Source organism: Hypomesus nipponensis, chromosome 27, assembly GCF_054491055.1.
Source record: "Hypomesus nipponensis isolate SF chromosome 27, ASM5449105v1, whole genome shotgun sequence".
In the NCBI taxonomy this organism is placed as follows: domain Eukaryota; kingdom Metazoa; phylum Chordata; class Actinopteri; order Osmeriformes; family Osmeridae; genus Hypomesus; species Hypomesus nipponensis.
In genome coordinates, this window is record NC_140387.1 from 9,709,532 (window position 1) to 9,727,947 (window position 18,416).

The following is an 18,416-nucleotide window of genomic DNA, read 5'->3' on the forward strand; positions in this document are numbered from 1 at the left end:
TCTCAAGCTAGTTCGAATTCGGTTACTATGGCAACTTAGGCTGCGAAACTAGTCTGGTCCGGAGCAGACTAACTGTATCAGGCCTAGTGTGACTTGGTGCTTAACCAGACCTTCCTGTAACACTGACCCAATGGGAAAACGATGATTTACCTAATTTTCTTATTCTCATCAGTTCAATATGTTCAACATTGATAGAAAAATCAACTTAAATAGCCTACATAGGCTACAACATTTAGCCTAATGCATTAAATGATAATGAACAATGATTTGATACACGCCACGTTAAACGTAGCCTACGGCTAGCCTAGTTTGTGATTTCTAATGTTTAGCATCAGGCATAGGCCTATCTCTATCTAAATTATCCGAGTATAATTATCATAGCTATATAGTTGTTAACAGCTTATATTATACATATTTTATCAAGGGGGTGCTGGGGGGTAAGGGGTTTAATGTCGTGGGACGGCAGGGACGTACTGGGAGTAAAAATAGGCCCTGGACTTTGATCCAGACTGGCCCACCAGAACTGGCCCCCATATATGCCACCACAGCTGCCCTGCTAATGCAAGCATATTCAGTGTTCGATGTGATGCAAGTTTGGGAGTTCTATTCTTAATGCGAGCGCGCGTAGCTTGTGCCAAATTTTTGGGCCTTTATTTGAGCGCAAAATAGTTGAGCTTCATGTAAATAAACATAACCATTTTTCAATTGGTAAAACCTTGTCTAGTGAAGGTGATTTCTTTGTCTCTTAATTTTTTAGCCCCACCCTACATTTCTTAGCCTGGTTTTCCATCATTATTCTTCTCCCGGTGCTCCCAATGGCAAGTCCGCTACTGCGGACCTGTGCCACGGTGGTGGATTTTTAAGTCATATCAATTTAAATTCTCGTGCTGTCAGGGGGTGCTGCAACACCCTCAGCACCCCTAGTTCCCGCGGCCATGGTTAACAGTAGTTTACAAAACTAACCAAATCCATAAGCTACATATCCTCAATTTTCCCGACACAACAACCATGTTATAAAGTTAGGCTACTGGGTAATGTATTGATTAATAGTAGGCTATTCATTTAATATCAAAAAAGTCAATTTAAAATGTGTTTAGAGGGTGTCTGTTTTTTAATCAACAAAGTAAAAGTCTAAAAAAGGACCTCGACCTACGTAGCCCATCGTTCACGTCAATCATGGCGTGTCGAGGATGAGGGAGCTGTCATAGTACAAAGCTTGAAGGGAACGTTCTTTCTGGAAGATGTCACGTGGCCGTGTGCATTGCTTTTGCTGTGGTGGATTGTATGATTCATGTTTTACCTCTCGGGCTGCTTAAGAATAGGGTGCACGCGCAATTAGCTTGACTACTTAAATCTGACTTGAATTAGTAGGACTGCGTGAGCTGAAATTGGCCTTTATGGAACCGCTTTAGCCCCGCTTGACTTGTTAAGCAAATTCAAGTTTGGTTTGGGACTTGAAGTCCAACTTATTTGAGCGGCCTTTATGGAAAAGGCCCCTGTACTCCTCGATCATCATGATCATGATGGCCAAATGCTGGCCAAAAATAAATGTCCTTAAGTGAAAACATTGTAACATTGAACATGACAAGAAAAGGGAAAATACAAGAAGTTTTTCAGTTAGTTTATTTTTCAACTGCTTAAAAAAAAAAAACTCATTGATGACTACTTTCACAAATGTATAGCTCATCTGTACTCAGGCTGGAGCCTCATTTTAATGTCAATGAGATGCAAAGGAAGGTGCACTGCATTCAATAGTCGGTTGCGTCACATGACCGCGATAGGGTCAAAGACACCCAAGACACCTCAGTGTCAGAGATGAGGGGCCAACCCTCTTTGCAATGAATTTGCTCCTTTGCATAATCGAATTGACCAATAGCGTCTTTATAATCTAAAACTAAAGTAATACCACACTTACACCCTAAACCATGCAAGCTGTAGGTATTACAATAGTTCAGTCACTTTTAAAAACCCATCAAAGATTAAAACTAAATACATTGAAATATAAACCTAAAATAAAAAAATTATGAAATGACAGAAATCAAATAAAAACAAACAAAATAAATAAATCACCTCTCGGGCGGGCGTACACTTGGACGACTGAGCTCGGCGGTGAATCCGCATGACTCGTTGGACAGCCCTCAAGTCCCTGGAGTGTTCTCACCTGAAGGATTTTGTATTCTTGATGCAAGACAAGACAAATCTAAAACTGCTCAGTGGTTCAATGGTAAATGAGGGTTGTGTCTGTTTTGCATGACTGACTAGCCCCAAGCAAAGTAAGCTGTAGCCTTAAGAATGCGTGAGGACTCTTAATACAACCACAAACCAACCTACCTATTCAGCAAATAATTTGCTATCATCATAGCTTTGCACAATGCCCTTCCTTGAGCACGCTCCATTGTCTTAAAATACTTGCTTATAATGTAATACTGGATTACATTAAGTCAATTAAAAGATAAATGATTGGCTTGGTATGTCTATATCATAATACACACATCTGCAGATAAGCCAGAGTACTGATGATGTAGTACTACCTAAGTAATATCATAAAATATTTGTTTTTTCTTCATCTGTAAATACACAGGTTAATTCATGTTTTCTTCCAAAGCATAAAATGCTTCCGCAAAAATGACAGAACATTACAGAAATTTGTTTGTGTGTCATGCTTGTTTTTTATGTATTTTCATGTGGAAGCTGCAATTTGCTGCAAGAAAATGTAATACAAAATAATAATTGTAAAAAAGTCAGCAAGCCCTCCTACACCATTTTAAAACAAAGACGTGATTCTTGAGAATTTAGTTGACAAGGCCACTACTATCTTACAGATATCTTCATTCTACAAAGTTCAACCATTTCCTTAGAGCAAAACTATACTCACCTCTGCCTCAGGCTATTGATCTTTCCATACCACTGTCCCAAATTCCATTTGAGTTTTTATGACTTTGAAAGCAATTTGCCACAAAACTGTGCAAAACAAATCAAACCTGTGCAATACGTCTAGCCTAAACTATTTCATTCACACATTCAAACACACAATTTCAAATAATACAAATAATATTATTGTTAATAAAAAAAGGTGATAATGTATCAATACCAAGATAGCATGGCAAACACTGCCTGATAGAGGAAATTAAACCCCTCCAAAAAACAATGACAACAAAAGAAGCTTTTACACAGTTGTGTCAGTTTTGATGACCCCACCCCATCCCACCACTAACTCTGGAGGCCCACAACCCCCTCTGTTGGTGGCCTAGTCTGGATTGGGCTGGCTTGGGTGTCTGGGCTGAGACTAGAGGCTGGAGGTGGGTGTGTTCCGCCCTCCCATCGTCTGTGGCTAGAGGACGGGAGTGTGTCGCCCACCAAGGCTCCAACTGCCATCTGCCAGCCAGATCCAAAGCCAGCCAGTACAGCCCAGAAGGCCTGTTGTTTGAGCCCAACAAAGGAACCTCCTACAGAGGGGACAAAGGAAGGCCATGCTGGAGCCCTGGGTCCCAGCCTTGCAGCCTGTCCTCATGACCTGGTCCCTATTCCTACTCCCCCACCCATACAGCCCCCCCCCCCAAAAAAGACGGACAGGAGGGGGGGGACAGGACAGAAAGAGGGGTGAGAGGTTGGCACACAAACACGAGAACCCCCCCCCTTCTTCTCCCCCCACCTCGCTTCTCTTTTCCCCAGAGGCAGGGCAAGCCCCTCACCCCTCCTCTCCCTGTCATAACCTTGCCGTTGTTCTCACCCTCCTTGTTTCTTAATGGCCACAGTCTCTAGTGTTGTATTTGTGTTTACGTGTTTTTCATGACTATGCATGGGTCTCATGTCTGTGTCAAACCAGCACAGTTCTCTGAGGATCTAGGGCTTGAGGGTTAGAGGGTATGGAGTATAAGCTGGATCTGGGTCCTTGGTTGTTTTGGTAAACCTTGAGATGGTGGCATTGATATAGTAGTGGCAGGGGCTGTTACACGGATTGAGTCTGTGGACTTGGAAAGGGCTGGAAACCGAGGCTGAGAGGCCTTAGGCAGTGGTGGTGAGCTTCTGGATGGTCCTGTTGTAGTATTGAGTTGTAAGGGCCTCCAGGGGGCTCCAGTGGTGGGCGTGCAGCTCGATGACCTCCATGAGCAGGGAGCGAGTGAGCTGGGACTCCGAAGGGCACAGCATCTTGTCCCTGGCTGTGGCCAGCAGCTCTGTCATCATCTCTGGCAGCTGCTCTTCTAGGAGGTGCCCTGTACTCTGCAGCTACAGCGGAGGAGAGAAGTTGGAGCGGAAGGAGGAAGAGTAGAAAGGGTAGTGGGAGAGAAGTAGAAGGGTAGTGGGAGGAGCAGATGAGGTAGAGGAAGAATAGCATGATGGGAGGAGGAGGGAGCATGACAAAGTGGGAGTAGTAGAGGGAGGAGAGAGACAGACAAGGAGAGGTGACAGTGAACATAAAGCAGTGGGGGAGAGGTGGGGGGGGGGGGTTAACCCCAACAGATGACTGTCTCATTCTTCAGTCCCAGGGCAGTCTCACTGGAGCCTTCAGTGGTCTGCCTGCCTATCTGGCAGTATGCTTTCCTGCCTTTCATATTCTTTACTACACGCTTTACGACAATCTGAATCAAAATTATACATTATAGCTGGAGCCTACCTTCTCCATAGTGTATATAGCAACAATTCAACAGCTACAATACACAGACAGGTTAGATAAGTAAAATGGAGAATGGCAATAGAGAAGTCTGGCTGTTGTGGGTTGTCAGGGGATGTGACTGTGTGTGTGTGTGTGTGACTGCATTCTCAGATTAAGCAGGGCAGTGCATCTGCTTGTCCTGTCTGCTGGCTTGTCACTGTGAATACAGAGAGCAGAGGCACCGTCCCTCTGGCAATGGACCTGGCAGTGTGTGTGTGTGTGTGTGTGTGTATGAGTGTGTGTCAGAGAGAGAGAGCACAAAAGAGGGAGGGAAGAAAGGAGGAAGAGAGAAAGGAGACAGCCATAAAAAAAGATGTGAGTATGACAGATTGGTGGTGTGTGCATGCGCAATTTGCCAGAGTGAAACTCCCCTGCCCTATCTCTCTCCTTCATATGTCTCTCTTTCTTTCCTGTCCTCTCCATTATCTGATCTCTTCTCTTCTATACAACCTCAAATGTTCTTCTCTATTATTGATCAGTCTGAAGAATGCTTCACCATCCAAGGAGGAGCAGCTTTCCTGGTACCATCAAGGCCCAAATGCCACATGGAGAACTTGCACCCACCATCTCCTCATCCCCATCCTACCATAAACAATCCATGGCTTGCACCGCAAGCAGTGACAAAAGCGTGTCTCAGAGGGGAAATCACTCAATGTGCATGATGTGTAGTGTGCATGGGTAAGTTGTAGAAGGTAGTAATACTGGACATCTATGGTTCATTATGTACCTCCATGGAACAGCAGAGAACAGCATCCTCCTTGACGTCTGTGGACTCCAGTAGCTGTGGGAGAAGAAAACAAGAGGGGAAAAAGAGGATTTTTTTCAGGAATGGGCTTTCTTTTGGATGGAGGAATGGAATGATACAACACAGACTAGTGAACCACAGCGAGGAAGAACCTTAGAATACAGCCTCCAAGTCTCTCAATTTTTGTGAAATAGATAAAACAGCACAAATTAACTGAATAACACATGTATTGAAGACCCTACATTGTCCACCAAAGGTACGCCTATCAATCCGCTGACATTTTGAGAAAGGTCTGTGTGTGTCCCTGGACATTTGTTTTCCATTTATGTAAAGACATAACGTAGGCAGGGTTTTCTGTAAGAATGTGCATAAAACATGAGCTAAGCAAAACAATAAATATTTCACTTCTAAGCAGGCCCAGTTCTAGCCAACTTCAGTAGTGGGGGCAATGAGACATTTTGGGGGGGCAAAGAAATGTTTCATTTTTAAAAAAACTTTTTAGAAGTTTAAAGCTTCAATCTGATGTAATCTGAGAGAAACTTTGATTTGCAGTGAGGTTAACAGAGCAAGCTAGCATCCTAATGAGTGCTGCTACCCCCAGACGCGTCTGCGGCGAGTCACCCCCTATTCACACCGGACGTGTCTGTGGCATGTTACGGCTGCGACACAACTGTTGGAGCTGATTGCGGCCACTCTAGTCAATGGTGCAGTTCACACCAGACGAGACGCAGTACGTTTTAAAAGCATCCCAGACACGGGCCTCACGCAGCTTGTGAGATGTATGGCTCTGTCGCTTCAAATAGAGCTGAAACTGCATTTCAGGAGTTTCTAACTTTCTTTTTGTGACAAAAACTTTTCTGAGAGAAACAGGATAGATGGGCAGTACATAACATTGGAACACATTTTATTTGACCGTGGTGAACATCCAAAGAAACAGAAATATACAAGCTAGAGAAGGACTAAAGAATGTTAGGTCTGTGCCGCTGTGTGTATCACGTGTGTATCACATGTAACTTTTAAATTGTAATTATAGCTTATGTTCACATTGCCCATCTAGATGTTACAAATAAAGTAAACCTGTTACTGTATATTGTTACTGTTATAGTTCTGTCGCTGTATATTGTTAGTTTTTGTTACTAGTTGGAGACAACGGGGGACTGGTTGTTTTCATCCTTATTCGTATAAGTACAACCTATTTTAGAGTTCTTTCCCGTGGAACAGACTTCATGTTCCAACCGAGGGGGACTGTCGCTGTCTTGGTGTGTAGGGCTGACTCAAATACCCTTTTAGCTCTGTTAAATTGCTGAACTAGTCCACACTTGACTGGTGGGGATCTCATTCTATTATGACTGTAACTATTAGCTGCTCCTAGCATTCTCTAATCCCTGCTCTCCTCTCTGTCCACCCCCACACATCCCCTATGGTGTGGGGGGTTTAAGCTGTCAGGACCTGCCTGGTCGTCAGTCTACCAATGCTGGACCAGGTCGTCAACCGGAATCCAGTCTCCATGACGGCCAACAGCGAGTTTCCCGGTCCCATCCAACGTCTATAAAGCCAAACAATGGCATGACACTGTACGACCATGTTTAGCTTGTGTTCTGCTCCGCTCTCTTACCAACCGTCTCTGGAGGAGGGGATCCCTCTCTGAATTGCTCCTCCCAAGGTTTCTTCCATTTTTTCTCCCATTGGGAGTTTTTCCTTGTCTTCCTTGAGGGTTTAGGTTGGTTGAAGGGCAGTTCTATGGGCGTATGTGAAGCCCTCTGTGACATGCTTAAGTGTAAAAAGGGCTATACAAATAAATTTGATTTGCCGCTAAAAGTTTAAAATTGATTGATACATGTTTTGTAAGCATCCGTCACAATTGGTTTTAGGAAGACTTATTATTATTTTTTGCATATTTGTGAAATAGTAGTACATTAAGACCAGGGATATAATGTAAAAGGGTTAAGAATAAATGTTTCATTTCAGCTAGACTTAAAGGGGAGATTGACTGGGTTTTTTGGGTATTTCACACTGTTCCTTAAGGTCTCCGAATAGGGTATGTAACGTTGGTTGGGTTGAAAATGGCCCGGGTGCTCTTCTATGCCCCCTGATAGATCCTCTGAAATGTTCCCGGGAAAAAACACTAGCTTTTCTCCTTTTATGGTACGCTCATTAATATTTAGATGAGCTGCGCGCTGATTGGTTGGTTTTCAATGAGTGAAGCTGGGGAGCCAAAACGCAACACGGCTAACAGCAGCACTCACTGAAACACCGAAGGTGTAGACTTGAAATAAAAATCTATTGTGTCTAGTGATTGGAAGTTCGGTTCATTTTACCGATTCGGTTCTTTGAATCTCGTTCAGTAAAATTAACGAATCTTTTTTCGAGTGGGGGGGGGGGGGGGGGTTATACCACTTCAAAATAACTTCCTGCATTAAAATAATGTATCATGAGTTTGTATGATTTGGTCATGTATTATCACACTAGCATTTAATTATCACATCAAACAATTACACTGCACTAAACTGTAAGTGTAAATAACAAAACCAGTCAGTATGATGACTTGAGCGAATATCATTCATGTCTCACTAAAACAGCGGCCAAGCGAAAGGGAATAAGGACACAGTTTCCTCTACAAAAAAAATACAATGCGGGTCACGTGAAAAAAGGATCCAAAGAATCGTAGAAAGTTCGAGTCGGGAAGAGAATCATTCGTTTCCTCTAACTACAGAGCATATGTAGGTCACGTGAAAAATGATCCAAAGACTCGTAGAAAGACCGAGTCGGGGAAATGAACGAATCGTTCGTTTCCTCTAGCTACCAGTACAGAGCCTATGCAGGTCACGTGAAAAATGATCCAAAGACTTGTAGAAAGACCGAGTCGGGAAATGAACGAATCACTCGTTGAGAGGACTCGTTACTACCGAGTCCTTATAAGGATTCCTTCAAAATGAACGAATCGTTCACGAACGACACATCACTAATTGTGTCTACCCAACACTGTTTTCAACAGATTGACTACATATCATTTGAAATTATAACGTTAGTTGTTTCTACTTCTGTTGTCGAAGAAAACTGGATTGATTTAGGTGGGTAGAACATTAGGCTACAGCTTAGCAACCAAACTACTACTCGGCTTCAGTTAGCTAGCTGTAGCTCTGGATATCTTGCTAAAAAATAACCTGAAAAAGATCTGGACAAACGTGCATCGTGAATTGTAAATTTACATAACACGGGTTATTTATTTGAATGAAACACAGTTAGGAACATGAAACAACGTTTGCCCCACTGCAGAATACAGCTCGTCTAGCTAGAGTCATTTGCTAAGTAAAGTATGTCTATGTGTTTAGCATTGTACCTATGCTAGATACAGGATACGTTAGCATTGCTAATAACTGTTAGCGACAAAATCATACTGTACTAGTAGCCTATTACAGCTTGCAGTTGCGATGAGTGTACGGTCGGAACAGCACATCTTTTCAGGTTCACCTTCTTAGCAAATCCTGCTTGAAATTGTCCAAGGTTGACAAAACGGTCTTGGGTGAAATGTTCAGAGCAAATGTATAATTGCTGTCTAACTTCGCCGGGATCTTCTCATAGACAAACAGCAGCCATGCCAGTCGAATGTTTGGATCCTTGGGAAGACTATAAGTGTTTGCCTTCCCTGTACAGCCTGGAACACATCATTTACGACCGTGGTCCATTTTCAATATCCTTGTTATTGTTTAGAAGTAGTGATGTTACGCTCGATAACATGCTCACGAAGTGGTATAGACCTTTCGAAACAATTGGTACCGATACAAACGTGTCGAGCGTGGCTTCAAATGGGCAAAAACCACGTGATCAGAGTCGAAGTACACGAGCAGCTGAGACAAACAACGTTTTATTCAAACGCTTAAAAGACATCAGAAATCACTAATATTCGTAGGTTATACAGCGGAGACATAGGCCTATTTACGGATGCTATAGAATACATTAATTGACAGAGCCAGAGATACAGATAGATTGCCAGAGCTAGATAGACAGAGATAGATACAGATATGAGATCGTACACAAGCACAAAAAGCGATACTTTTTCGAGACAATTGTGTCAAATAGCTTGTTGCTTCGGAAAGCTTCGTTTCCCCCATCACTACTTAGAAGTAGCCCACAGAGCAGCGCGCAGCTAAACTAGCATTGGAGATCTACGCTACTTCGGACTGGGCAGGAACACCAGTGAGTGGGCTGGTCTGGATGTACATTTTGGGGCGTGAAAAAGATACAATCGGCCCTTACCTAAATTAGCGGTGCAAAATGTACTTGCTTACTGTGGTGAAATAAACAAGGGCCAGAAGCTGAACAGTGAACATTTTGTTGCTCGGGGTTCCTCAAAGTGTGGGTGAATTGCCAGACCTGGCTAGCATTCTACAATTTCACAACAATACCATTTATTTCAAACACTATTTAGTCTCTACCCTCTATACCTCAACCCTCAACGGACACAATGAAGCTTGAGTCACCATTGGCTAGTACATTTTTTATTTTACTTGCCAGACCTTCGACATGAAATGCATGAACAATGCAACTGAAAAAAAGTACAGTATCTGTCTGAATTATTCTTTGTTGCATATGGATTTAATATTTAAAATAAATAGCAAATGGCTTCCTCTTGCCACTTCAGCCACCTCTGCACAGCTGATGATGGATCATACTGCTGAAGTTCTGGGCCTCTGTTGAAATGAAGATCAAGTCTGAAAGGCGTGAGGATGTAAGACTGCTGCGGACATCTGATTTTATTCTCTTTTGGGCACTGAAGGCTCTTTCGCAGTTGGCAGAGCTGATAAGCAGAGCAAGAATAATCTGAAAAAGGAACAGTAATCTTAAAGTCTTCATAACAAAAAAAATTATTGCGCGTTTTCTGCACAGAATTGTAACTATTTTGCATCCATTTCTGTGTGTGACGAGTGCCGTAAAAAGCAAGTCGATATTTTTGTGAGAGAAAGTGACAGAAGCAGTGTAGTGTGTTACCTTACCTAGTGACAAAAAATCTTATAGCGACGAGCAACAAATCTAGCGACTTTCCGTTACTTTGTCAATCTCAGCAGCAGCAAAATAACTAATTGTACATCTGTTGTCATATCATGTTAACTCGCAGACAAGCGACGGTGTCATTGAAATCTACACTTAACGTATTATTTGCCTCCAACTCAGTCACAGGTTAGCCTGGTCCTAACCAGACCCTCGTACATTTCGAGGGTGGGGGGGGGGGGGGGGGGGGGTGGTCGAGTAATGCATGCCGTGTATTGCATGACAGTTCTCTCTACAGTCAGAGTTCGCGCAAGAAGGTGGAACGTAAGGGAGATACCCTTTCCTGAACTTGTAATGGCGTAATAGTTGGTGAAAGACCCAGAGAAACACGAATATCCAACAAGGCAAAATCCCGGACGATTTTCCCTGCTGGACGCATTTTTTAGGTCTCGAAAAGAGGACATGTCCGGGTAAAAGAGGACGTCTGGTCACCCTACCTTAGCCAACTCCTTCACCACTACTGTAACGGAGCTAGCTGCCGTAGCTGGAAAATCTAACTTTTCCCAAACCCTGTGGGTAGGAGGGCCACAACATCATGGCCACCAACAAAACTCAGCAAGGAATGTTCTTGCTCCGGCTTTAACTTATGGATATTTGGCAACGTTGCCACAACCGCAGAATAGCTTTGCTCGCATCTTTCTCCGCCGCTATTACTGAACTACTCAAACTAGTTCACGACATTAACGTCATCGTTCTCAGCCACTCCCTCTGTTCGCTGACTGGAACTACAAAAAAATTGTTTCTGCAAACCAACTTCAAAGTCAAACTTCCAGACCTAATACAGAAGCAAAATCCAAATTGAGCGGAAGTACGTAGAAGGGCAGAACCAGGCTAGTCACAGGTGTGTGAAATAGAACAATTTACTATCCATTGGCTAATTAAAGATAATTTTTAGTCGCCTAGCATGAAATTTGGTCGGATAGAGGGTTTTACCTGTTTCCTGACAGATGGATAACGACTGATAATGATCCAGCACCTCTCTACTTTTACAGTTCTTCCGCCTTTAATAGAAGTATAACAAACAACTTAAACATGTATAGTCTGAAAATATCAGAGCCTGATCTATTGTTCTCTATTCCAATTGGTTCAGCATTGGTGAGTCAAGCCATCTTGCAGGTCAAAGTTCATCCTGACTGACCTCAGCGCGATTTTTTTAATGTGGCAAACGAAGCGATTGCACATCCTCCTCCATTTCAAAGGATGAGGAGCAATTATTTTCCTTGGTGAGACTGCCCCTATAGTGTGTCAGTGGCACACAATAGTACAGTGCCAATCGGCAGCTCATGAGATCCATGGCTCCATTGCTTTGTGCAGCTCAACATAGCAGCGAACGCGTTTATATATATGTACAGGGCTCTACGCTATTGTTTTCACCAAGGAGTACATGTGCTCCAAAATGAAAACATTTAGGAGCACAGTGTTTTTGTTTTATTGTATTTGTTTATTAAACATAACTTAACACAGGTTCATTACCTATATGGACAGAATTTCTAGGCGTAGCCAGGGTGTTGAGGGGGTCCGGTTTGGTGACCTCAGGATCGGGTCGCTGCTTTTTGCAGATGATGTGGTCCTGTTGGCTTCATCGGGCCGCGACCTTCAGCTCTCGCTGGAGCGGTTCGCAACCGAATGTGAAGCGGCTGGGAGGCGAATCAGCACCTCCAAATCTGAGGCCACGGTAATCGACCGGAAAAGGGTGGAGTGCCATCTCCGGGTCGGGGAAGAGATCCTGAACCAAGCGGAGGAGTTCAAGTATCTCGGGGTCGAGTGAGGGAAGAATGGAGCGCGAGGTCGACAGGCGGATCGGTGCGGCGTCTGCAGTGATGCGGGCTCTGCATCGGTCCGTCGTGGTGAAGAAGGAGCTGAGTCGAAAGGCGAAGCTCTCTATTTACCAGTCGATCTACGTTCCTACCCTCACCTATGGTCACGGACTATGGGTAGTGACCGAGAGAACGAGATCGCGAATACAAGCGGCCGAAATGAGCTTTCTCCGCAGGGTGTCCGGGCTCTCCCTTAGAGATAGGTTGAGAAGCTCGGTCATCCGGGAGGGGCTCAGAGTAGAACCGCTGCTCCTCCGCGTCGAGAGGAGCCAGCTGAAGTGGCTCGGGCATCTGATTAGGATGCCTCCTGGACGCCTCCCTGGTGAGGTGTTCCGGGCACGTCCCACTGGGAAGAGGTCCCGGGGAAGACCCAGGACACGCTGGAGGGACTATGTCTCTCGGCTGGCCTGGGAACGCCTCGGGGTCCCCCAGGAAGAGCTGGTGGAAGTGGCCGGGGAGATTGAAGTCTGGGCCTCCCTGCTTAGTTCGCTGCCCCAGCGACCCGATCCCCGGACAAACGGTAGATGATGGATGGATGGATAACACAGGGGCGTCGTTAGACCCTTTTTACAGGGGCACGTGCCCAGTATAAATCTGCTGTGCCCCAGTCAAATCTAAAGTTTGAGTTGTAACAAACCGAAAACACAAAGCTTGCATTCATTATAGATGTCCCTGCCAAAGCTGATATCAAACTTGCGTCCCTGAACTGTTATATAGTGTGTTAAGCGAGTTAGTTTCTATAGCCTAATAGTGCATTGTGTGCAACAAGCTTGGAAGAAGGGATATGAATAGGGGCCTGTGCCCCAGTACAGTTTTATGTCTAACAACGCCACTGACTTAACAGTTAATGCTGGACAGCAACTTTCAGTCTGATAGAACTAGAACAAATAGTTAAAGAAACATGTATATAATTATAGTTAATATTCTCTTAAAACACTGGGACATTATAGACTATGTAAGCACGGATTAAAAGGCTTGGTAGTCAAAGCGAGGTAGACCCAGAGCCATATAAAGAGAGTTGGGACACTTGCATAGACTTCCATTTTAGTGTAATCGAAGAAGACAGAAGTAAAGCGTGTCATTTGCGACCTATAGTCCCAAACATTGTATTTTGCAACGTTCAACCCCATTCATGTTCAGTGTTACAAATCAAGTTATCTTATTTTGAAAATAGTTTTAAAATAATGCAGTAATTTGATCACTTTACCAGCTAACTTGCTTCGTAACACTGAACATGAATGGCGTAATAGTTTGTCAAAGACCCAGAGAAACACAAATTTCCGACGAGGCAAAATCTCTCACCCAAATGTTATATAGCCAGCTTTACTTCAAGTTTATTGTAAGATAAAGCTTGTTATATTCTAAATGCACATCTGATTAGAGCTAGCAACAATGAATTGCAGATTAAGGGGTCCCCTATTGTCCAGCTAACTGTCGATGCTCGGCAGGAATTTCAGGTCCACTCACTAAAAACAAACGACCCTCTCACTCCACAATAAAATGTTTAATTGAATGCAATTAGTTGCCTTGTATATTCTGTTCTATTTACCAAACTCCTTTCTTGTCTTAAATTGAGCTGGTGTGAGCTATGGTAGCTAGCATAGCCATTTCTTGCTTTGCTTGACAATATTGCTGCCTAGCGTTACAAGTTAATGTAATACATAAATGTTAATAAAGTATCAGGCATATACATAGTACAACACACCAGTAACCAGTTGATATTATGTGTAGGCTATACCGAAAATGTTAGTAAATCGAGATGCTGCTACTGTCTGTCCCGATGAAAACCATTCAAACAGGTTGCCACTGCCAGCAGTGTTTTTTTTGCAGCTAGCTACTTGAACCAAGTGATCAAGTGCCGGCGAGATCTAAGTGTCGTAACTCTTTATATGGCTCTGGCCCATTGGTTGCAAATCGTCGCTCGCGCGTCATTATGCTATGTTTACATAGTGCAGTATGCTTCACTTCATCGCGCTGTTGTTTCGTGCATTGACAAGAGCCCGTCACTCGCGCACTGTGCTCGTAAATTATTTTTCAAGTTCTCACATACATATTTTTGGGCGCAAATGCGAGTGAAGTGGTCGCACTGTAGAGCCCTGATGTATATTTATTTATTGCTAACGGGAACCACTCATCCAAACAACTTCTCACACTCCCTGGATCCTGAGCAATACACCTGGTAAATATCAACTTCATATAGTGCACAATTATCGGGATAATTATGTCACACACACACACACAGTATGTTATCTTCTCTCTCAGGGGCGGCGCCAGATAATTTTTAATGCAGGTGCTAAGGGGGTGCTAGATCATTGACAGGGGGAGCCCCGCAATTCTATATATTATATATAAATACTATCAGGGCCGCCTGGGCCGGAGTTTGACCCATTTTCAGCCCGGCAGTGTAATGGCCAAAGCCAGCCCATCCCCCACCAGGGGCCGAGCCATACGTTGAACAATAGGGACTTAACCCGAACCAAGAACCTAGTCAAGGTTTTGATGCGAGGTGACTTCGGAACTTCTCATTAATGCGAGCGTGCATAGTGCGCGAGCGCCATTTTTTCCATTAATTTCTGTGCAAATTTTTTTTGTGCTTCCTGTAGGCTAACAAACATTTTGTTGGGCTGATATTGTAATATTTTCCGGAAATTACAACCCAAATTTGTACCTGAAAGATTCAGGGCTTTCTAGAAAACAAATTTTTCCCACCCTTGCAGGAACCTAGATTTGTGACGTGACAGATCTTTCTTTTTTTACCTGGCTTTTTCAGTTCCTCCTGGCATCTTTTCCACATCCATTTGATTATTTTTGCATCATCCTAATCTTGCTAACTCCACAACAATACATGATTGTTTAGGGTTAATTGTCTCTGTGGCAACAAACTTGGTACGCATTTGTGTTTGAGAAAGAGAGCATGCGGGACAACTGAAAACGGCACTTTTTAATCCACGGTCTGATCATGCGTTTATTTAGATTAAAACGTAGCTTATTAGCTTACTTATCAGTCACACGGTAACTTAACACATCGTTTTATTCGGTGTGTGAAAAAAACAAAGAGAAAGCAGGAGATCTGCTGGACCAATTCATGAGCGGGCAGAGCGGCCCACCGTGAATTCTCCCGATTCTCCCGATGGCCACTCTGGGCCTGAATACTATTAATAAATGAGCAATATTTTGGGGGGGGCTATGGGGGTGCTTTGGTCTTTCTTGGGGGTGCTGAAGCACATAACCGCAGCTAGTTCAGGCAGGGCAATCGGGCAGCGTGCGTCAGTCATCGGGGACATAAGGCGTCTTTTACTCCCCCTTCTTTTCCTCCGCCCACTACCACACCCATGTTAGAAGCGCATATCCATTGGGCCACGTCCGATAAGGCGTTATTAAAAGAAGAGAGCCCATGCTCTCTCTAGGTCAGTGTTACCCAACCTTTTTTGAGCCGCGGATTTTTTTAAACATTTAAAACATTCAAAATCCTGGGGCACACCACCAAAATGACACAAAATGACCTTCAAACACAGTATATATTAGATTGGATGACCTTTATTATAATACATATAGTTAATAATATAGTTTCCGCAGATATCCACAGACATGTCATCAATACATCTGGCAATTGTGTTATTTGAGAAAGGCACTTTAGCTATCTCTTTGGCCACGTCAAGGCCGAGCATCTCGTTTACAATGGCTTTACAAGCTGGCAGTATTAATGTTTCTGCCACAGTGTGGGACTTTTTGATTTATCTACAAGTTCAGCAACAAGGTAGCTAGCTTTGAGGGCTCTCTCATTTACCTTTGTGGTTTTACTAAAAAAGTTGCCTGTTTGTCATTGTTTGTACGTAAGCGTACAAAATAGCCCATCGGCTTGTTTTGAACGGAAGGGTGTTTCGTTTGGAGATGGTGTTTAAGCTTGCTTGGCACCATGGAGTCATTGGATAGCTTCTCACCACACACCAAGCACAGCGGAGTTGGTGCCGTTGCATCCCCGGTGAAAGTAAATCCAAATGAAAGATAGCTTTCGCTGTATTGCCTCAACCTCACTGTCTTTTCTTATTTCTTTTGTCGACCACTCATACTAGGGCCTTCATCTGGGTCCGAATTTAGTCCAGGGCCCTGTTCAGCATTTGCATTTTCTCTCCTCAAAAACTTCTCCATCACCGTCACTTGCTCGTCTTGCTGTGATCCCAAACTGCCACAGTCACGTGTCGCGACAAGGATTACCCTCCTTAAAGGGGAACCAAAGCACTCACAAAGTGTATAGTAGGCAAAAGCCAAAGCATGAAGAACTGTTTTTTTGGGGAAACATTTGTTTTTCTGTTTTTTAATAAATGCGTAAAAAAAAAAAAATCTGCCTCACTTTATCACAGCACAGACACCCGACAATGGTTGACACTAGTGTGCCGCGGCACACTGGTTGGGAAACACTGCTTTAGGTAGATATACTGTATTACTCTGTATTGTATGTGTATGTGAATATGTTAACGAGTGTATAGCTGTGGGACTCCTTATAGAGTTGCACCTAGATTCACACAAAGATTCAAAGACTCCTGACAAAAAAAACAGTTCAGCTTTGCAGCGTAAAGACTCATATCCACATTTGAGTTTGCATGGTGCCTTGGGTGTATCCCAAGGTGAAAAAAGGGCTCACGTCTGTGTAGGTATAGGAAGGGAACACAGTCCAGCTGTACACTCACAGCCAACATCAATTGCTGGCTCTGCAAAAGTCCTGGTGCTCACTAATCTAGAGCCGCCATTCCTCCCCCTACCCCAAACCCCCAATCCAATTGAAAGGTGGGGTTGTTTGGCAGGTTTTATCAAAGAGCTCTGTGCCATTGGTCTAGCAGGTTCTGTTTGCTTGCCCTCTGTCCGTGTGGATCTAATGAGTAGACCAGCAAAGAAGTGCTGTGGCGGTAAACTGAGAATGCAGAGACAGGCAGTTCTTTGTGAGCAGCTAGGGGCCTCGCTCTGAGGAAAGGATCAAAGAGGCTTCAGACTGAGATCTGATCATTTGGACTTTGAGGGTCTCTGATTTTCTGCCCTGATCTTTTCTTCTCTATCCCTTTCCATTTCCCTCACTCTGCCACTGTCTGAGCTATGTCTCTTTGCCTTCCCCTCCCCCCTCCTTCCTCCTTCACCCACCCTATTTCTTTCAGTTTCTCCTCTCTCTTCACCACCCCCTCTTTTTCTCTCTGCCTTTCAGAGGCTAGTTTGTAATGTACTCTTCTCCACTAGCCCCACCAGACTGTATTTTACAGTGCAACCTTGATCCATGGGTGTACTGCTCTGGGCTAGTGGGGAATTTTAACACATTTCCTACAGCAGTCCGTTATTTTGGATAGAAGGGGATGGAACTTTAGTCTACATGGAGCAGTGGAAAGGAGTGAACGACTGCACACTCCAGAAGGTGGTGTAAGGACTCAACACACCGCACTCTACCCAGAGGTGGTCTGCACAGCTGATGACGGCAACTCTGACAGGTCACATTAACAAGCCCTCTATGAAACCCAGAACACATCCCCAGGCAGGGAGGCTGTTTTTTTTACTTTGAACGCTTGTACAAGCGCCTGGATACATTTAAACCTCTACTCCACACCAGAACAGCTCACCTGGAGTCGTGAGGAGATGTATGAAGAAGGAAGTGCTGAAATCTGTTATCAGTCCCTTACCGCTTTGCTATCAAATTTGCTCTGGTACTCTAACCGGTTCTGTTCAGGATTATTGGTGCTATCTACCAAACCAGAACACATTTCCACTTATGAGTGAAACTACAGTCATCAACGATGCGTCATCAATGGTGGGCAATATCTAGGCTGCCTCCGGTAGGAGAAAACCTATTGTTTTTTGTTTGTATTCTTCTTATTATTATTAGGGTTCCTCCAGTAGGAGGAAACCTATTGTTTTTGTTAGTATTCTTATTATTAGGATTCCTCCGGTAGGAGGGAACCTATTGTTATTATTATATTTCTTTGTTAAATGGCTCAATAGCTCAAAAAGTTCTTGACCCGATTTTTTCAAATTTGGCCCAATGATACAACAGGTCACTCCTTACTCCCAGATGGCTAGTTGCCCATGTACGCCCATAGGTGGCGCTATAAAACACGCCCAAAGTCTACCTGATTTCCCCAGCGCCCCATTACTCCAAAATGCCCGAAAATTG

The 18,416-nt window shown here is 43.8% G+C and overlaps 1 protein-coding gene across 5 annotated transcripts in view; it reads right to left on the reverse strand.

Annotated features, from left to right (window-relative positions):
• Positions 1-1,607: 1,607 nt before the first annotated feature.
• Positions 1,608-18,416, reverse strand: part of ctif (CBP80/20-dependent translation initiation factor) — a 170,792-nt gene continuing 153,983 nt past the window's right edge. For 3 of the 5 annotated variants that reach the window (XM_084693260.1, XM_084693259.1, XM_084693258.1), the window contains 2 exons: positions 5,382-5,435; positions 1,608-4,227 (listed from right to left, as the gene is read on the reverse strand). In XM_084693260.1, the coding sequence (XP_084549386.1) occupies positions 4,006-4,227; positions 5,382-5,435 (276 nt within the window). In that variant the 3' untranslated portion in view covers positions 1,608-4,005. Of the gene's footprint in view, positions 4,856-5,381; positions 5,436-9,708; positions 10,221-18,416 lie in introns of those variants that run through there. The other 2 variants (XM_084693261.1, XM_084693262.1) reach the window with 2 other exon arrangements.